The sequence below is a fragment of the Phyllobates terribilis genome, unplaced genomic scaffold (assembly GCF_046119375.1).
Source record: "Phyllobates terribilis strain yellow unplaced genomic scaffold, ASM4611937v1 Scaffold_11__3_contigs__length_659146591, whole genome shotgun sequence".
Classification (NCBI taxonomy): domain Eukaryota; kingdom Metazoa; phylum Chordata; class Amphibia; order Anura; family Dendrobatidae; genus Phyllobates; species Phyllobates terribilis.
This window is the reverse complement of record NW_027362771.1, coordinates 130,801,622-130,823,800: the sequence shown is the minus strand read 5'-3', so window position 1 is coordinate 130,823,800 and position 22,179 is coordinate 130,801,622. Positions and strand designations below refer to the sequence as shown.

The 22,179-nt window shown below is 41.2% G+C and overlaps 1 protein-coding gene across 11 annotated transcripts in view; it reads left to right on the top strand.

The window, feature by feature from the left end:
* Positions 1 to 22,179, top strand: part of PPFIA2 (PTPRF interacting protein alpha 2) — a 446,534-nt gene that overhangs the window by 388,588 nt on the left and 35,767 nt on the right. For all 11 annotated transcript variants that reach the window (XM_073651603.1, XM_073651602.1, XM_073651604.1 and 8 more), the window contains 5 exons: positions 12,445 to 12,526; positions 14,034 to 14,234; positions 17,762 to 17,824; positions 18,580 to 18,609; positions 20,625 to 20,800. In XM_073651603.1, coding sequence (XP_073507704.1) covers positions 12,445 to 12,526; positions 14,034 to 14,234; positions 17,762 to 17,824; positions 18,580 to 18,609; positions 20,625 to 20,800 — 552 coding nt within the window. The remainder of the gene's footprint in view (positions 1 to 12,444; positions 12,527 to 14,033; positions 14,235 to 17,761; positions 17,825 to 18,579; positions 18,610 to 20,624; positions 20,801 to 22,179) is intronic.

Sequence of the window (22,179 nt, the reverse complement as noted above, 5' to 3'; positions counted from 1 at the left end):
CTGCAGCACACGCCGGGGCATCGGGGGTGAGTATAGCTTTATTTTATTTTTACAGTTCACACTGTATAAATCCATGCTGTTTGCATGGATTTATACAGTGTGACCTAGTTGTCAAGCACTTTCCAAGTGATGCTATCGCCTGGAAAGTGCTTGTCAATCCGCATGTGGATCCGCATGTATTCTGCAGGAAAAACGCATGCACAATCTGCATGCCTTTTTTTCTGCCAGGGAGATGCAGAAATGCTGCAGAAATTTTCTGCTTCATTTCTGCATCGTGGGCACATAGCCTATAATGTTCAGCCCTTTATGTGAAAGAAGGGTAAATGCTGGACTTTCCTGAAGACCATGTATATTGGCTATTGCTGTACTCAAAGGGATTGTAGCTAACTTACAGATGTAGCAATGGTTATCATGACGCACAACAAACCAGCTTGATAATTTGTCACAGAAGGTTATCTCACTTAAGTGGTGTAAGATAACTTAAAGGGGTTGTCCACTACTTTATATGATCCCCCAATGTATTCCCCCAGGGCCCATAAGTGTTTCTCTAAATACCTTGTGGTGCCTTTTCTGCCTGTGAGCAATGCTATCACTGGCCGCTCACAGGCAGCACGTGACCCCCGGGTCCCTCTTCCGCGTTCCACCGGTGGCTGCTGGGCTGTGGGCGGGGTTACCCCGCGCGTCACACCCGGCATCCACCGCGCGCTCTCCCTCTCCTCATTCACTGTGAAAACGCGAGGTGGATGCTGGGTGTGACGCACGGGGTAACCCCGCCCACAGCCCTGCGTCCACCGCGGGGAGCGCGTCACTGATGTTACATCAGTGACGGGTCACGTGATGCCTCTGAGCAGCCACCGATAGCGTCGCTCAGAGGCAGAAAGGTACCGCAAGGTATTTACAAAAACACTTCTGGGCCCCAGGGGGATACATTGGGGGGTTCATATAAAGTAGTGGACAACTTCTTTAAAGGGAATCTGTTATGTTCCCAAATGTTATTAACGTGCAGATATGGGGTTAATCTGAAGGTTAATGATGTTACATTGTTGTCCGACCACCTTAATGAAAATGCGGTTACTGGGAGTAAATTAAGTTTATTCTTCCCGCAAGCCACCAGCTTTCATTCATAGAGGCGTGCCCAGAGTCGCTACAGACATTTCTCAGTACCCAGTGAGCAGCGGGCAGAAGCACACCCCTGCAATTTGATTGCATCTGTAGAGCTGCTGATTACAATGCTGTGTGCGATGACTGTATCCGCTCCGGGCTTGTCTCATTTTCTCCCAATCGCTACGGTTTCAATAAGACAGCCGGATGGCATTGCAACACTATTAATTTTCAGAATAACCTAATAGCATTTGAGGACATGTCGAGTTCCCTTTAACTTCTTCACCCCCGGGCCATTCTCCATTTTTTTTTTTTTTTTCGTTTTTTCCTCTTCTTCGAAGAGCCATAACGTTTTTATTTTCCACCAATGGGGGCTTGTTTTTTGCAGGACAAGTTGTACTTTTGAATAACACCATTAGTTTTACCATATAATGTACTGGAAAATGGGAAAAAAAATTCTAAGTGTGGTGAAATTGCAAAAAAAAAGTTCCCTAATTGTCTTTTGGGTTTTTCATTTACCATGTTCACTATATGGTAAAACTGACCTGGTAATTTGATTCTCCAGGTCAATACGAGTACAAAGATACCAGATATGTGTAGTTTTTTTTTAAGTAGTTAACAAAAATTAGGAAATTTGTATGAATTTTTTTTTGCATTTGTTGCCATTTTCCGAGATCCAAAGCGGTTTCATTTTTCGGGATATGGGTCTGTGAGGGCTTATTGTTTGTGCCCTGAGATTACTTTTTTGCGGACACCATTTTGGAGTGCATACAATGTTTTTGCCTCTTATTGTATTTTATGTTGCGGCAACCAAAAAAGCTTTTGATCTCTTTTTTCGTTACGCGGTTTACGGATTGGATTAATTTACTTAAGATTTTAATACAGCGGACATTTCTGAACACAACGATACCAAATGTGTATTATTTATTTATTTTTTAATTGTTTTATTTTGAATGGTTCAAAAGAGGGTTGATTTGAACTTGTGTTTTTTTACGGCCACGAGTCGGCGTTCACAGGAGGATTGTAATAACAGGCACAGGGATCATCAGCAAACCCCCGACTATCATGACAACCCATCAGTGCCCCACAATCATGTCAAGGGCGCGCTGATGAGACAGTGGAATGATGCGCCCCTGTTGGTGTATATTAACTGCTTCCCGACCGCCCACTGTAGATAAACGTCGGCGCTGCCTGGGCTCTGTGCAGCGCCGATGTTTAAAAACGGTGGGTGGTCCCGCAGCTCTCAGGACCCCCAGGGTCCTGCAAGCGCTGCGGGTGCTGTGCAGAGCGATAGCTCTGACAGGGAACATCATCGGGACCTGATTGGATCAGGTCCCAGTGATGTTAACCCTTTGCTATCTTCTATATGCCGCGATCTATAGTGATCGCGGCATATAGAAGATAGTAAGAGGAGAGGGGGTCGTCTACTTACCTCTCCGACGACCCCTGATACCTTCCAGGACCTGGCGTTGTTATGGCAGCTGGAGGTCACATGACCGCCTCCAGATCTGCCATATATGGTGTCCTGCTAGGCTCAGCCTGCAAGCTGAGTCCAGCAGGAGACACAGTGTGAAACTGTCAGCAGTGGTCTCTACAATGTAATATATGTCTATTACATTACATGAGATCAGTGATCAGAAAAATAAAAATTAATGTCCCATACAGGGACTAAGTAAAAATGTAAAAAAAAAGTCAAAAAAAGTTTTCAAACTGTTAAAAAAAAATCACAAAATAAATAAAAATAAATAAATAAAATATTAAACCGATAAATCCGTATATTTATGCAAAAACAAAAAAAGTACACATATTTGGTATTGCCGCATCCGAAACAACCCAAGCTATAAAACTGTCACACTAATTAACTCCTTCTGTGCACACCGTAATAAAAATAAATAAAAAACGGAGCAAAAAACTATGCTTTTTCCTCATATCGCCAAACAAAAAGTGGAAAAAATGCGATCAAAAAGCAAAATGGAAATAAAAATGGTACTGCTGAAAACATCATCTTGTTCCGCAAAAAAAAGCCGCCATACAGCTCCATCAGCCGAAAAATAAAAAAGTTATAGCTCAGAATAAAGCGATGCAAAACAAATATTTTTTCTATAAAATTGTTTTATTGTGTAAAAGCGCCAAAACATAAAAAAATATACAGTAAGTGTAGTATCGCTGTAAACGTACTGACCCGAAGAATAATGCTGCCTTATCACTTTTACCACACGCAGAACGGCATAAAAAAAACCCTCAAAAAACAATTCCTGAATTGTTGGTTTTTGTTAATTTTACCTCCCAAAAAACGGAATAGAAAGCGATCAAAAAATGTCACGTACCCAAAAATGGTACGAATAAAAATGTCAACTCGTCCCGCAAAAAACAAGCCATCACATGACTCTGTCGGCCGAAATATGGAAAAATTATAGCTGTCAAAATATGGCGATGCAAAAACTAGATTTTGCAAAAAAAAGCATCTTTTAGTGTGTGACAGCTGTCAGTCATAAAAACCGGATATAAATCTGGTATCTCTGTAATCGCACCAACCCGAAGAATAAAGTAATCTCATCACTTATACCGCACGAGGAACGGCGTAAAAAATAAATAAAACCAATTCTTCGCCTGCTACTGATTTGTTTATTATGTCTCCCAATGTGCTCACCACACATCCAGATAAGTTCCCTAAGGGGTCTAGTTTACAAAATGGTGTCACTTGTGGGGGGTTTCCACTGTTTAGGCACATTAGGGGCTCCCCAATTGCGACATGGCGTCCGCTAATTATTCAAACAAATTTTACATTCAAAAAGTCAAATGGCGCTCCTTCCCTTCCGAACCCTGCAGTGTACCCAAATAGTGGTTTTCCCCCACATATGGGGTATCGGCATACTCAGGAGAAATTGCACAGCAAATTTAATGGTGCAATTTCTCCTGTTACCCTTATGATAATGCAAAATTAGGGGATGAAAAACATTTTTTGTGGGAAAAATGTGAACATTTTATTTTTACGGCTCAATATTATAAACTTCTGTGAAGCACCTGGGGGTGCAAGGTGCTCATCACACATCTAGATACGTTCCCTAAGGGGTCTACTTTCCAAAGTGGTGTCACTTGTGGGGGGTTTCCACTGTTTAGGCACATCAGGAGCTCTCCAAACGCAACATGGCGTCTGCTAATTATTCAAACAAATTTTACATTCAAAAAGTCTAATGGCGCTCCTTCCCTTCCGAACCCTGCAGTGCGCCCAAACAGTGGTTTTCCCTCACATATGGGTTATCAGCGCGCTCAAGAGAAATTGCACAAAAAATTTTGGGGTCCATTTTTTCCTGTTACCCCTGCGAAAATAAAAAAAATTGGATCTAAAGTAACATTTTTGTGAAAAAAGTTAAATGTTAATTTTTTTCTTCCACATTCCAAAAATTCCTGTGAAGCACCTGATAAAGTTCTTGAATGTGGTTTTGAGCACCTTGAGGGGTGCAGTTTTTAGAATGGTGTCACTTTTGGGTATTTTCTGTCATAAAGACCCCTCAAAGTGACTTCAAATATGATGTGGTCCCTAAAAAAATGTTTTTGTAAATTTTGTTGGAAAAATGAGAAATCGCTGGTCAACTTTTAACCCTTATAGCTCCCTAACGAAAAAAAATTTTGTTCCAAAATTGTGCTGATGTAAAGTAGACATGTGGGAAATGTTATTTATTAACTATTTTGTGTGACATATCTCTCTGATTTAAGGGCATGAAAATTTAAAGTTTGAAAATTGCAAAATTTTCTAAATTTTCGCCAAATTTCCGATTTTTTCACAAATAAACGCAAGTGATATAGAAGAAATTTTACCACAATCATGAAGTACAATATGTCGCGAAAAAACAATCTCAGAATCAGGGGAATCCGTTGAAGCGTTCCAGAGTAATTACTTCATAAAGTGACAGTGGTCAGAATTGAAAAAATTGGCCCGGTCACGAAGGCAAAAACAGGCTCTGGCACGAAGTGGTTAAATCCCACTCTCAGAGAATGACAGCGGGATTTAACAGGTTAAAAGCCGCAAGTGGTGCATCACTCCAACCACGGCTGTTAAAGGCACATGATGGCTGATTAAATCAGCCATCATGTGCAGGGAAAGATGCAGTTTCAGCGTGTGAGCCCTCATCAAAGGCAGACACACGACATATGACGTAAATATACGTCATATGTTGTGAAGGGGTATAACAATGCAGTGTTAAGTTAGGTGTCAAATTACACATGTTTGTGCCATATCATCCCAGTGCTGTGTTATTTGAGTCAATTTAACCTTTTTCTAGATCTGTACATAGCAATATTACAGAAGCACTCCCATTAAAGTTTTTATTCTCTTAATATATTGCAGCTATCATATTATATAGCACTGTGTACTTACAATTGCTCATTTTGCCTTTCTACCCAGATAATTCTTCTCTTTTCCATAAGGTCTATGTCATCATGTGATTAAAAACTGACTAGCTGACTCCTTCTAAGCTTCTCTATGTAGAAACAGGAGGTCAATTTTCTCTGCACAAGTCATGAGTTGAGCAGGAAGCAGCTGGGTCAGGAGTTGAAGAGGGAAATGATTTCTGCAGGGACAAGACACTTTCTGTTTCTACATAGAGCGGAGAAAAGAGAAGAATGAGCTCCATAGAAAGGCAAAATGAGCAATGGTAAGTACACAGTGCTATATAATATAGTGATTGCAATATATTAAAAGGATAAAAACTTTGATGGTTGTGCTTCTTTAAATAGTCGAGTCATGTCATGTTCAAGAAGGTTGATATATATTTATGCAAAGCATGAGGGTGTATTTACATCAGAAGTTTTTGATCAAAAGGTAAAAAATCACACAAAAAAAACACAATCACATAAGATGAACACGTTGAAACTATGGAATTCATCTGTTCAGTCTCTGCTTTCAAAATGTTCACTGCTAAATCACAGCAATTTGCAGTAAAGCCAGTATATAGTAATGGACAAAAATTGCTAAAGTAGCATGTATATTACGAAGGAGCAGGATAATAACTCCGTAATACATCAAAATACACAATCAAAGGAACATAGTCACTATTGAAATAAATATCAAAGGCTAGTCATTTAAAAATTGAATTTACTTATTAACATTTTTCTGTAGGGAATTTAGCATATTTCTGAAACTGCATCCAAAAATGAATATTACATGACTAGAGCCAACAACCAAGCACTGCAATGTTTTCTCCAGATTAATAAAATATTTCCTTTTAAAGAACAACAAAGCTGGTCAGGCTCAAGTTACAATCCTAAAAATCTTTATTGACTGTTTTAAAGGGCCTTGCTACATAACTTAGGATAAGAAGTCAAACCAAAAACTCTATTTGCAGACACGTGTTTCAGAGTGTTTGTGCCTCATTAGTGAAAATCAGGAGAACCAATTCGGCTAGGTGAGAGGGTCTAAGTGGTAGAGTTTCTGCTTGAAGAGGGTGGCAAGGCCCAGGGGAACATTGCATGGCCTATAAGTCTCCCTACTCCAACATGATGCTCTCCGCAAAGAGAAACCTTACTCTTTAGACCTCCTGTCAGAGGCCTCACAATCCAGCCGATTAGTTCTCTTTGCACTGGTGAGGGGCAAGCACCTTGAAACACGTGTCTGCAGTTGGAGTTTTTGGTTTGTCTTCTTATACTAAGTTATGTTGCAAGGCCATTTAAAGGGTTAATATTGTGATTATTACTTCCAGTAGGTGGCAAAAGAGTTAAAGTTATGTTCCTCTCTGAAGAGGCTGTTTTTGGATTTAATTTAAAAAACTATATTGATTTTTATGGTTGGCTGCTATCACTCACTAAAAAACGCTTTTTTGTTTTTGCATCGCCATCATTTTTCTATATTTCTGCCGACAGAGTCATGTGAGGGCTGTTAAATTTCACTAGCCATCAAGTGCGGGGAAAGATGTGGGCTCAGTATGTGAGCCCACTTTAAAGTGAGGGACACGGCCAGTGACGTACACGTCAAGAGTCGTAAAGGGGTTAAAAGGAACCTGTCACGTGAAAAAAATGCTATTAACCTGCAGATATTGGGTTAATCTGCAGGTTAATAGCATTCTGAACCAGCTTGGTGCCCGCACTTAAAGCCCAATTGCTTGGCGGACACAAAACATATTCTGTTAGGCTTCAAGTCACAGGGGTGACTGTTTCAGTCACGGCTCTGTGTATGTAGGGCAGCGGCTGTAACCGTGCCCTCTGTACTGAATGACAGCAGGCTCATCATAAGGGCCAGCTGTGAGTCTGTGACCGGAGCGTGGTTACAGTGACCGCTCTCTATGCACAGAGCGATGACTAAAACCGTGCCAGAGCTAACCCTAAGACTGAACACCCAAGGAATAAAGTTCATTTCCTCCTGGCAGCAGTGCTCTAAGTGCGGACACTAGGCAGGTTTAGAATGCTATTAACCTGCAGATTAACCCCAAATCTGTACGTTTAATAGCGTTTTTTTTACATGACAGGTTCCCTTTAATGTCATCTATCTGTACAAATCCATTGAAAACTTTTTGGGTGAAAAAGAAAAAGGTAACTACAATGATGTGGTTGCATTGTGTATGGGAGGGAGGAGGGGAGGGTGTCTTTCTCTGGTGCCTTTTAAGGGGAACCTGTCACCAGAGTTTTACCATATGAAGTAAGGCCACCACCTTTCAGCCCTGACATACAGCATTCTTTAATGCTGTATATATGCCACCAACCCGGCCTGCAGGACAAGAAAAAGACGTTTTATTATACTCACCTGCGGGGTGTTCCGGTCCGAGGGGCTTCCCTCATCTTGGTCCAGAGTCTCCCTTCTTCTTCTTATTGCGATGCTGTCCTCCTTCTTGCATCGTGTGGATGACACATCCTGTACGTCATCCACACAGTCTCCCAGGCATCGCGCTCCTGTTCAGGCGTACTTCTCTGCCCTGCAGTGTTCATGTGCCAGAACAGGTCAAAGAGCCACAGCGCATGCCACTGACGAGGGCAGAGAAGTACGCCTGTGCAGCAGCGCAATGCCTGGGAGACTGTGTGGATGACGTAGTACGTATCATCCACACGAAACAAGGAGGACGACATCGCAAGAAGAAGGGAGGCACTGTGCGCCCTCACACTGTGAGATGCTGTCCCGGAATAGTCACTGCTCCCCATGCAGGGACTGTGTGCGTGGGGAGTAGTGACCATTCACTCTCCTTAATAGCTCACACACTGTAGCCGCAGCGTGGCTCCTGCTGCGGCCGGCGGTCATGTGTGCTCGCTATTAAAGAGCATGAATATTCACTACAACCCATGGGAGTGGATTGTAGTGAATATTCATGGTCTTTAATAGCGGGCACACATGACCGCCTGGCTGCAGCAGGAGCCGCACTGTGGGTACAGTGTGCGCGCTATTAAGGAAAATTAATATTCACTGTTCTCCACGCCCATGGGAATGAGGAGCAGCGAATATTCATTTTCTTAAGCAGCGGGCACACTGTAGGCTGCAGCAGGCGGCTGTTGCCTCCTGTGCCCCGCTCATCCCCCGCTGCAGCTCCCCCCACACACCCCACCACCCACAACCATAGTATGCATATATATATTTGGACTAAGACGCACCCCCCACTTTCCTCCAAAATTATGGAGGAAAAAAGTGTGTCTAGTAGTCCGAACAATACGGTAACTTAAGCACACTAGCAAATTGACAAGACTAACCTCAAAAGTTTTAAGAATGTAGCAAAGGAAAAAACAAGTGGTATGGAATGAAAATTAGAGCAAAACTACAGTGCTATAAGCTTCGGCTTCAGAGAGCAGTACATGTGAGGAATTTCTGCTGTGTTATTTGAATGGCACAGTGAGTACAAATCTCCTGCCCTTTCCTCCAAGCAGAGGCAAGCTGCAGTCACATGGGGATTTACAACATAGAGAGGAAAGGTCTATCCTTACACCACATGCAAAGAAGACAGAAGCTGCTCTTGTCTTTCCAGGACTGTAGAGTCAGAGTCGTGGAGTCGGAGTCCGTATAAAATGGACCGACTCCGACTCCTAAAATATATAATAAATTGGGTACAGTAGTACAATGCAGGATGTGCTGTAAATGTTGTCATAAGAATTTGGGAAAGTTATGAAATGTCCTATAAATGTCTGTCCTATTCCTGATCTAAGGATCTCGGCTTTTAGTTGAGATGAATCTGTGCTGCACTTTATGTACACGCTCAGTAGTGAGGCAGGGCTGTGGGGTCGGAGTCAGGGAAATTGAAGAGTCGGAGATTTGGCTTACCGACTCCACAGCCCTGCTTGACACCTGCTGGGACTTTTAGCTCTTCTCCGATTGAACAGTTCAGTGGACGGTCTGAAGAAGTGCCAGCAAGTAGCATTACATTCACTGTGCACAGGGCACTTGTTTGTCTCTGACACAGCTCTTTCAGACTGGTCGACAGGGGTGGGAGGGCTGCCTTCCTCGCAGGCCAAATGTGATCAGTCCGCGGGCCAGATTTGGCCCACTGGCCAGAGTTTGACAGATGTACTGTAAATGATGGCAACTGTGTACGGACTACTATTTGATAGGAGTTTAAATGTGATTGGCTAATTCTGAACACACCCACATCCCCAATTATTCAAGGGTGCCCACTCTTATGCAACCACATTATTTTAGTTTTGATATTTTTCCTCTCAAAATGATTTCAATTTTTTTCTCGGTTAAGCTTTACAGATTATGGGTGACATTAAAGGTGGAAAAAGTTCTAAAATGATTTGATTCTTCTTGGTATTTTTTTTGTACACCACAAAAATCTGTCATTTTAGCAGGGGTGTGAAGACTTTTTATATCCAATGCGTACACATACCTAATTGGTACTTATGCAGATACAATGGTGCATATATCTCAATGCTATCCAACTTTCTAAACTTGGACTAGAAAGTCTTAAAATGCATTAACTTGGCTTACTTTGTATCAGAAATTTGAGCCAAAAATCTGGTACGAAGTTTGAGCTCATTACTTAGAGAATTTGCTTAGTAAATCTCTCCCAACGTGTCAGCTCTTGCTCATAGATTCATTGTAATTGTTCCCAAGCACATTGACAAATTGATCTCTTCTCATAAGTGCATTAAAAGGATTGTCACCTTTAAACAAATCTTGGTCCCTGGGTGCAGTATATTATAAAAAAAAAACAACAACAAAAAAAAACTGCACTGTAACCACTGTCACCAGGTACACCACTGAGTCTCTGCCTGGTTTTGGTTGACATCACATCACATCTACAGCATGACAGCCAATCTGTGAGCTGTTTATATGTATTTATGTAGATAGATTGATATGTATACACACATGTAAGCACAACAGACATTTTTATACTTACTTTATTTAGTTATTGAAAATATATTCCCGTTAGAACTTTACAATGAATTGAAGATGAAGAGAAACTTACTTTGAACATACAGCAGCCAATTTAGAATGAGCAAGGTGAAATAAAAGTGATAGACGCTGTAGTTAATCCTCAGCACTCTGAGATATGGTAGTATTGGAGCTGTTTTATATGAGATTTACTGCATAATCTACATGTCCCATTGAGCGGTAAATTGCACAAGTAGCCTTCCTGTGGATTTCAAACAACCATTGGCACCACAGGTTTCCATTCTTCATTTTGACCAGATATGTAGTAGACATATTTCAAATCATGTTATGTTATTTGCTTCATAAATTAAACTTGTCATATAAAATGTAATAAATGTCAGAAATGGAAGCAAATATAATATGGTAATTCTTTCCTGAAATTGTTCAGTCAATCCCATCAATTAGAGGTTGCATGGACGGGTTAGTTTCCATATTCAAGGGGTAGGTATTTTATAAGGGGTTATTCATGTTATAATAGAGTGTAGTAACTTTAGAGGCGCAGTAGAATGGTATGGGATCCTGACAAGGTAAGTAATATACCGTACATCTTTTAGAGACTTGGTCAAATCGATTTTTTTAATGATTCACATATACGGTACATTCCTTAACATTGAAATTGTAACACCAAGAAGGGAAAAACGTGGAGTTCTGGAAATCATAGGATTGATAGACATGGTAATGATATGGAAATGATGAAAAAATGAAAAAAAAAACACTTTCAAAACATCCTGATTTATTCAGTATCGAGTATGTGGATCACACACCTAAAGTACATCTGGGACATCATTAGTTGGCAATTGCAAAGGCTGCTGTCAGAAGAAGATCTTGATGATTTCTGTGCCCAAGTGCGTTCAGGGTGGCAGAACATTCCTCAGGAAGCCATTAATAATCTCATTGATAGCAAGACAAGGCGTAAAAGTACATGTAATCCTGCGAATGGTGCTCATACATTATATGAATAAATCAATATGTTTTAAAAATGCTGTTTTAATTTTTTCATCACCTGCATATCATTAACATGTCTATTGATCCTGTGATTTTCATAATCCGTTGACTTTTCTTTTTTGGTGTTGCAATATCAATGTTGAAGAGTGTTTCAAAGATTACTGAACTCAGGGTGATATTGACATAGCAAATGTCAGCCCTAATAAGAACATTTATCATAATAAATCTATACTTATACAACTTACCAGTATGAAATTGTTGACTATATGCTTTTAGTGTTAATCCATTTCTCAAATTGTCTGAAATTATTTTATTACTTCGTATATTTTAAAAAGCCTATGTTCATTAAAGGTAAGGTAGATTTTAGGACACAAAAACAGCAACAAGGAATCACAGTTACCTACTAAATCTACAGTGCAAACACATATGTAAGGCAAGGCCCTATTTGGTCTTTTTACTTCAGGAGATAATCACACTGGATCTAGGTTTGTCTGCTGTGGTTCCATGTGGAAATCATATATATTCTGAATGCAATGAAACAAATGATGTTTATCTATGTATTCAATACAAATTTTAAAAGGCACTTTTTATGATCATGGATTAGTTATAGTTCAGAGTCTTTAGAGGGTTATTCCCAAAAAACAAGTCATCCTTTATACATAGAATCCCGGAACAGGGCTTGGGAACTCGAAAAATGGGGGCTATGGAGTCCCATCCAGAATTGAGCGAAGGTGTGCATGTACGAGGACTGCAATACACAGCCCGTTTCTCAAGGTCAGAGGTGTGCATGTGCGAGGACTGTGCTGCGGAGCCCGGTTCTTGAAATTTCAGAGCTCTATTCTCAGAATCGCTTAGGCTCCCAGTGCTGATGGCTTCCTGCGATCAACAAGTTATCCCCTATTTTATAGATAAGGGACAATTTGATTGTTTGGGAATTACTTTTAATTAAATTATGACATTTGAGTCATTGAACTTGTAGACAATATAGAAAATATTTGGGATCTGCACATTGAATTAATGTGCACGTGTTTGCTGTCATTTCTTTTTCTTAGACATGAACTTTTAGAAGAGGCAAGAAGGAAAGGGCTACCATTTGCTCAGTGGGATGGACCAACTGTGGTATCTTGGCTTGAGGTAAATGATGGTAAAATTAGGCCACACTCTAAATATTGCTTTATGCTATGAAAATAGCATGTATACTTTTAATCATAGTGAATGTTATCATTGCACGCTCAGGTTATGTCTCCTATAAAATGATGTTTGTGAATTAATCCGTAAGAAACTGAATCTATTGGCAAGTGATTGGCTCCCAAGTCAGCTCTTCTAAAATGTTGGAACTATTATTAAGTCAGATTTGGGCCCATAGAAGGATATTCTGGTTCTCCAGTGGGTAACTTCGACAGTCCTCCAGAAGAAGAGATCATTTCACTCATGGTCAGAACTTGTCTAGATCACTACAGTTTAAAATTTACTGCTACTTTTAGAAACCTTTTGACATGTTGTAGAGGCATTTCAGAAGTTGTGATCAATGTGAGTCAGGGGGCTAAGCCCGATGCTGATCGCTAAAATGAATTGGCAGAATTACCGAGCACAGAGCTGGTCTTCTTCAATACTGAAGACAGACTCAAAGACTTCCCATTGAGAAGACCTAGTTCTCAGCTGAACCCTTCTGCCTTAACGTAACCTGCATGTCCCCAAACACTATTAACCTGCAGATAGGGGATTAGTCTGCAGGTTAATAGTGTTCAAAAGCTGTGCGTCCATCGCACTGAAAGCCAGGTTGCCTGAAGAACATTAACTTTATTCTTCCCGGCAGCCTCGGGCTTTCAGTCATAGAGGCATGGCTGCCACAGCTTCAGTCACCGTTCAGTACTGTACTGAGAGGTGACTGAAGCTCCGCCGGCTGCTTCTCTATGACTGAAAGCTGGAGGCAGCTGGGAGGAATACAGTTAGTTTCTTCCTGGTAGCCAGGTTTCCAGTGTGGATGCAGTAGGGCATCAGAATGCTGTTAAACTGCAGATTGACCCCATATCTGCAGGTTAATAATGTTTTGAGACATGCAGGTTCCCTTTAATGTATTATTCAATTAATGGGGGGTTCAGCATGTGGACCACCACCAATCAAAACTTAGGCAATGTCTCTATTATATAGCAAAAGTTTTTTCCCTTCCTTCTTGAGTTGCACCTTATATGTATTTCCGCATATTGCCTGTATTAGTTGACTGATTTACATTTTCATACATGCTTTATTGCACATTGAAAAAAATTAGGTAATATATAAATTAATAAGTATGTAAAACATGTAAGTGGACATTTTTTTAACCTCCATTGACTTTTGCTGTAAATGGCACAGTAATATAGGATTCGGCATATTTCCAACATATGTAAAAATACAACATTGTAAAGTTACTAGCTCTTATTCAGTACCTGTTATATTGATTACGTGGGCATAAAACATGCAATAAATAAGACCCCACAAAAGGCTTTATAAAATGCAAACATATATAAATAAATGAACAGTTTGTGAAAGTTTGTAGTCCCATGACCTTAAAATGAACTTGATGTACTTTAGAAAAAGATCGCATTTTGAAACAAAATGACTTTATTTCTTTTGTAAGTTTACTTTCCTTCTTTCCTCCCAGTTATGGCTAGGAATGCCAGCCTGGTATGTTGCGGCTTGTCGTGCCAATGTTAAGAGTGGTGCCATTATGTCTGCATTGTCAGACACAGAAATCCAGAGAGAAATTGGGATTAGTAATCCCTTACATCGTTTGAAACTACGCCTTGCTATACAGGAAATGGTGTCGCTTACAAGTCCGTCAGCCCCTCCAACATCAAGAACCGTGAGTTTGTTAACTTTTTCTTTTGTAACTTGATAAGTGTCTAACATACTTGGCAAAATGTGACAAATGTAATATGCCATTATAATAAATTTGGCACAATTTGCAGAAATGAGCAGAAAATATGCATACAAATTGGCCAGCATTACACATAGTACTAAATGGATAAGCAGGTGCAAGTATGCGGTGGCTGCAAAATAATCTTATATATACAAGCACTATGCATCAGAATCCTGCAAATATTATATACATGAGGTACTTTGTACACATTTGATCACATTATGTGAGCCCATCTGACAATGAAAAAGGAACTGCTGTTTACACTGGACCTTAATCTAAAGACTTTATTTTCTTTATCACAGGCCTCAAATAAATTGGGGAAGGGGGGGAGAATCCGCTATACTATGTTCGAATTAAAAACAGCTTGGGAAAGAGGAATGGTTAAGGTGCAAGTCCTTGGAAGTAGCCCCTCTTCCCAATGCGCAATGCTGCAAAACATAGAAATCGACTAGCCTTCCTTAGAGTAGTAAATGAATACACTGTACAAGTATGCAGTGGCTATATAAGCATAAATATGCATACACCACTATGTAATACCACTCTGCAAACATTTTATAGATTAATTCTACTATTTTTACACACATTAAAAATGTTAGGATCTTCGTACACATTTGATCAATTTATGTAAGCCCATCTGCCAATGACAAAGTGACTGCTCTTTACTTCGGACCTTAATCTACAGACTCACCTCTGTGTGTCTAGGCCTCAAATGAATTGGGGAAGAATAGGATCTGCTAAACTTTGTTTTAAGTAAAAACACTCTCGGAAAGATAGGTGTATAAAAAGCAAGGCCTTGGAGTAGCCACTCCCCTAATGCACAATGTAGAAAATAGAATTGGCGAGGACTACTTATTGTAGTAAAATTAATACACAGGTGCACGTATACTATGCCTGCTATCTAAATATATATACGCAACAGCACTCTGCAAATATTATACACTGTGTGCAGAATTATTAGGCAAGTTGTATTTTAGAGGACTATTTTTATTATTGATCAACAACTGTGTTCTCAATCAACCCAAAAGGCTCATAAATATCCAAGCTTAATATTTTTGGAAGTTGGAGAGGGTTTTTTTTAGATTTAGCTATCTTAGGAGGATATCTGTTTGTGCAGGTAACTATTACTGTGCAGAATTATTAGGCAACGTAATAAAAACCAGGTAAACCAATATCAGTGCCCAAAATTTAAAAATAAACATTTCTGACATGCAAAAACAAAAACCCAAAAAATTAGTGATCAATATAGCCACCTTTCTGTATGATGACACTCAACAGCCTTCCATCCATAGATTCTGTCCGTTGCTTGATCTGTTTTCGATCAACATTGCGTGCAGCAGCCACCACAGCCTCCCGAACACTGATCCGAGAGGTGTACTGTTTTCCCTCCCTGTAGATCTCACATTTTATGATGGACCACAGGTTCTCTATGGGGTTCAGATCAGGTGAACAAGGGGGCCATGTCATTATTTTTTCTTCTTTTAGACCTTTACTGGCCAGCCACGCTGTGGAGTAGTTGGATGTGTGTGATGGAGCATTGTCCTGCATGAAAATTGTTTTTCTTGAACGATACCGACTTCTTCCTGTACCACTGCTTGAAGAAGCTGTCTTCCAGAAACTGGCAGTAGGTCTGGGAGTTGAGCTTCACTCCATCCTCAACCCGAAAAGGTCCCACAAGTTCATCTTTGATGATACCAGCCCATACCTGTACCCCACCTCCACCTTGCTGGCGTCTGTGTCGGAGTGGAGCTCTCTGCCCTTTACTGATCTAGCCTCTGGCCCATCCATCTGGCCCATCAAGAGTCACTCTCATTTCATCAGTCCATAAAACCTTTGAAAAATCAGTCTTAAGATATTTCTTGACCCATTCTTGATGTTTTATCTTACGTTTCTTGTTCAAAGGTGGTCATTTTTCAGCCTTCCTTACCTTGGCCATGTCCCTGAGTATCGCACACCTTGTGCTTTTTGATACTCCAGTAACGTTGCAGCTCTGAAATATGGCAAAACTGGTGGCGAATGGCATCTTGGCAGCTTCACGCTGGATTTTCCTCAATTCATGGGGAGTTATTTTGCGCCTTTTTGGCCAGCACGCTTCTTGCGACCCTGTTGGCTATTTGCCATGAAACGCTTGATTGTTCGTGATCACGATTCAAAAGTTTGGAAATTTCAAGACTGCTGCATCCCTTTGCAAGACATCTCACAATTTTGGACTTTTCAGAGCCCGTCAAATCTCTCTTCTGACCCATTTTGCCAAAGGAAAGGAAGTTACCTAATAATTAAGCACACCTTATATAGGGTGTTGATGTCATTAGTCAACACCCCTCCTCATTACAGAGATGCACATCACCAGATTTACTTAATTGGTAGTTGGCTCCCAAGCCTATGCAGCTTGGAGTAGGACAACATGTATAAAAAGTATCATGTGATAAAAATACTAATTTGCCTAATAATTCTGCACACAGTGTATACATGAATTCCATTATTGCTACACACTAGAGATGGGCTGATTACTTTGTGCAACCCTGGTCCATGGTCCAGGTCTCTGGCCATGGACAGGAGCTGCCTGAATTACTTTACCTTCCAGGACCCCAGGCTCTGCTTATGATTTGCTGGGCTGGTGCCTTGTCACCTGTGCACCGCATAGTTGACATCGCGCCAGGACAATGAATCAAATGCTGTGTCGGGAAACCCGTAAGTTCGGGAAATTCAAGCAGCTCTTGTCCACAACCAGAGTGCGCTGGTCTGGACTGGGGATGCGCATACCTATCAGATCATCTCTACTGCACACATAGAAGTATGAGGTTCTTTGTATACATTTGATTAAATTATGTGAGCCCATCTGCCTATTGTTGGTTAATTTTTGCAGAGTGCTGTTGAATAGAGTTTGTATATCTTAAAGGGGTTGTTTGATCTTCTAATAAAAGTCTGCAGTCGTTCTGTGTGAGTACAGACTTTTTAATCCTGACTGCGTGCGGTGTGCACACAGTCCTGATTCACCGGTATTGCCGGTGAAAGAAGGCACCAATGTGACCGTAAGTATAGGATTTTCATACTCTGGCCACATCCTGACTAGACGTGCCTGACTTCTCTCAATACAAATAAATTGAGAGAAGCCGAGCACGTTTAGTCGGCATGTGATCTCATGTGTGCGAATTGAAATGCAACACGCTGTCAGGATTCAGAAGTCTGCAGTCATGTAGAATGACTGCAGATTTTTATCAGAATGCTGGACAACCCCTTTAAGTTAATTTATTGTACCTATACTTTGGCTAGTACGAGTCATGTCTCATTGACTGTAAATAGTTTTCCTTTCTAAGCTTTGATGGGAGCTTTGGGACGCCTGTGACACTTTGATGTGCTTTTGCTGATTGTGATGTTATTACACTATTAACTTACAGTGGTGCTGACTTTCTTCTTTAATGCTGCTTTCAAAATATGGATGTCACCACCCACTTTATGGGTCTCCTCATTAGCCATCTGGTAACGTATGGCTTACCCACGAGGAAATGGAAAATCTTGCAGCTCCTGCCAAAACGGTTGGTCAATACTTTTCATTTTTTACTACTGAACCACTCGTGGTGTTGATGTTAAATATAAAAATATAATATCTGACCCATTATACCTGTATCGTTTGCATATATGGAAATTTGGCAGAAATGCAAATAGCATCATTTGTAGTGCATATATAATAGTATCACACATAGCATATAAAATGTTAGGAGGTATATACACATTTATATGTTTATATATTAATATAGTGCCAGACCATTTAATTCTAGCTGTAATGGTCACAGAGTGAAGATGCACCTCTAACCAAGTGCCCACTTGGACACTTATTAAAGGGTTGTCGCTTCAGACCATCTCCTTTACCCATGTCCTAATAAGACGTATGGACATCATTGAGGTGTGGGTGAGTCAGGGGGTTTGGATATTCAGTGGGGGTGGTGAGCGGAGGAAGCCTCGCTACCTCTCTAGAAGGATCTGCTACAGCTCTGCAGGATTTGGTGGGACTATTTTATAACCATCTCATTTGAATGCCCGACATAGAATACCATACTAGATTTATTCTGCAGTAAGCACTGCAGGTTACATGTTCAGTCAAAAACGGGTGTTAGAAAACAGCAAAGCGGCACTCATCCCTTCCTCCGCCAGTCCTTCTTTTTTTATGTTACAGCTATTAAATTTTGCATTTTGTAAATATGTGCATGATTTACTTAATTTATGTGACTACCAGTCCTTAAGCTAACAAATTAATTTTTTTTTATTTATTTATTTCTACATGACCACATAGAAAGAGTCAGAAGAAGGAAGTTGGGCGCAGGTACGAACTGACTAGGTGCAAAAAGTATTTACCATATTTTTCGGACTATAAGATGCATCGGACCATAAGATGCACCTAGGTTTTAAAAGAGGAAAATAGAAAAAAAATGGAAGCAAAAAATGTGGTCATGATGCACTGTTATGGGGGGGGGGAATCTGCTGCTGACACTGTTATGGGTGTAATGTCCTCCAATTCTGTACTAATATCCCCGATCCTGGTATAATTATGTTCCCATCTTGGTATATATGGTCCCCATCCCCATCCTGATATATGTGGCCCCCATCCCCATCCCCATCCTGGTATAAAAGGCCCCTATCTCCATCCTGGTATACATGACCCCCATCCTGGTCTACATGGCCCTCCATCCTCATTCTGGTATACATGGTCCCCCACCATGGTATACATGACCTCCCATCCCTGTATATATGGCCCTCCATCCTGCTATACACAGCCCCCCCATCCCCATCCTGATATACATGGTTCCCCATCATGGTATACATGGCCCCCCATCATGGTATACATCGCTCCCCATCATGGTATACATGGCCCCACCATCCTGAAATACATAGTCCCCCCCCATCCCCATCCTGGTATACATGGCAAGCTATCCCCACTCTGGTATACATCCCCCCCCATCCCCACCCTGGTATACATGGCCCCCCTGTGTTCTGTTCTGATGCCAGCAGCTGACATCAGCGTGTAAGCAGCTCATGATCTCACTGCCATGCGCCCTCACATGCTGAGGTCTGCTGCCGGAATATTCACTGCTCTACACCCGGGACTATGGGCATGGGGAGCAGTGAATATTCATTTTCCTTAATAGCGGGTACACTGTTGGCTGCAGCTGAAGGCTTCCTGCAGTGGCTGGGTGATCACGTGTGCCCGCTATTAAAGAGAATGAATATTCACTGCTCCGCACACCCATGGGAGTTTCATTTTCTTTAACAGCGGGCACAGTGTTAACTGCAGCATGTGGCTCCTCCCTCCTGTGACCCGCTTTTCCGACATTGCATTTCCCCCTCCTCCACCATCCACAGCCGGACTATAAAGGTACTGTACTTCCGGACTATAAGATGCACCTCCCACTTTCCTCCAAAATTTTGGAGGAAAAAAGTGCATCTTATAGTCCAAGAAATACGGTAGTCCTTTTAAAGATTAAGTGTAAGAACAATCCATTCACAATAAGTTTTCTGTTAAAGAGGACTTTTCCCATCTTTTGCCAATAGTGTTAAATATTGTGCACCCCCTGGAGGTCTTTTGATTCTTTCGTGGAATGTCCACCTATTACACTCAGTACCATGAGACAAGCATGCCTAGTTACCTAAATGGTTATTCCCATTTTCATCAATGGGTGTTACTGGATAATGCTTGTAAATACAAGCAATTTTGCAATTTACTGCTTATTAAAATTTTCAGCCGTTCGAGATATTAACATTTTTCTTTATTTTTGTTTATACCCCCGTTGCCTTGGAGACCGACCATCACTGCTAGACAGCAGAACATGCACAGTGCTTACAAGTTCTTTTCTATTGAGCTTGTAAGCACCTTCCAAGCCTTGCAAGCTTCAGTTAAGTGCTGACAACATAGACAGTAGCCGTGGTTGGTCTCCTTGGCAACAATCTGTAATATCTCAAGAATGGCTACAAATTGTAATAAGCAGTAAATTGCAAAAGTGCTGGTTTTTGCATGCACTATATGACAAAATTCATCTATGAAGATGGAAATATCCCTTTTATATCGTCTATATCCTCTTGTAAACTAGTGGCAGAGTCGTCTCTGCTATCGTGTAGGCTAGTCAATTAGAACCCATGCACAAAATGCCCCACACAAAACACTGGACACGTTAGGTGAACTTTCTAATATGAAATGAAAAGAACATCAGGGGAGCTATAAGTGTAGTAAGGATTGTATATTTTTAAGTGATCACAATAGAAAAAAGTTACAGAAAATTTAATGTTTAATTGGTTATGCAACACTTCTAGTTTTTGTAATTCTTTACATTTTGCACACTCTAGACCCTGGCTTATGGGGATATGAATCATGAATGGATCGGTAATGAATGGCTACCTAGTCTGGGTTTACCTCAGTATCGGAGTTATTTCATGGAATGCCTAGTAGATGCTAGGATGTTGGACCATCTTACAAAGAAAGACCTTCGAGTGCACTTAAAAATGGTGGATAGCTTTCATAGGTATGTGACTTATCACACTGTAAATATATGCATGCTGTTGGCATACAAAAGACGGACACAAAATGATTCAAGTAAGCAAACCCATCAAAGAATACATGCCGATTTAGAGGGTAAAGGCTCTTTCACACTTCAGTATCTCCGGTACGAGTGGTGACAGTTTCCACACGTACTGGAGACACTGACACACGCAGACCCATTCAAATGAATGGGTCTGTGCACATCTCAGTGCGTTTTCACGGACCGTGTGTCCGTGTGCTCCACACGGAGACAAGTCCGTTTTTTTGCGGATACACGGTCCGCAAAACATACCACACGGATGACATTCGTGTGTCATCCGTGTGACGCATACTGGCGCCTGGAAATCAGCGCTACAGTTAGCACTGTTCCCAGTAAGCAAAGTAGCAGGGAGGGCACCACCAAAAGAATATGGAGAAGATTATTGTATATAGAGATCAACCCGTTGCATATATAGTAGATAATCACATGAGGAACAAAAGAAGAAGGAAAGATGCAACACAAGGGGACCTCTAAGTAAAATGCAATAGAAAAATAGAAAATATGTAGACACTAATCACAAATCCCATAATAGGGTTGTGATACCCCAAACCACCCTGAAAACAGACAACAGGCTAATAGAGATAAGTGGAAGCACAATATATTGCCTAGAGAATGTCAATGCCAAATGGACATGAAGATTAAATCATCCAAAGGAATGATGGTAAATACAATGCATGCAAAGATATTTAAACTGCTGGTGCATATAGGCATATCATAAAATATAGCAAGACAATGCACAGGGCATCAAATGTGGTACCACAAAGAAATACCAGCCAAGATATATGGAAAACAAACAAGAAAAAACAGAGGGTAGTATTGTGTGCTCCCGCAGTGTCCCCACCTGTAAAAATAAGGATAAAATAATAAAATCCATATACTCACCTCTCCTAGGTGTCCCCCGCTGTAATCCATGCGACCGCTGCTGCAGAGAAGCTGGGGAGAATGAGCTGCTCCGGAGCTGCATTTGGTGAGTGACATGACACCGCTCCTGAGCTGCCGCTCCGGAGCGGCTTATTCTCCCCAGCTTTTCTGCAGCAGCGGTCGCATGGATTACAGCGGGGGACACCTAAGAGAGGCGAGTACATGGATTTTATTATTTTATCCTTATTTTTCGGGTGGGGACACTGCGGGAGCAGACTACCACTACCCTCATCATTGTCCCTGCTGGTACTGATTGCAGCGCCGGCAGGAACCATGATGAGGGCAGTGTTCAGCACCCGGCGCTTGGGAACAGCACTAACTGTAACACTGATTTCCAGGCGCTGGTCCGTGTGATCCTGATGCGGCAAACGGTTGCCACTCATGTGACACACGGGACACGG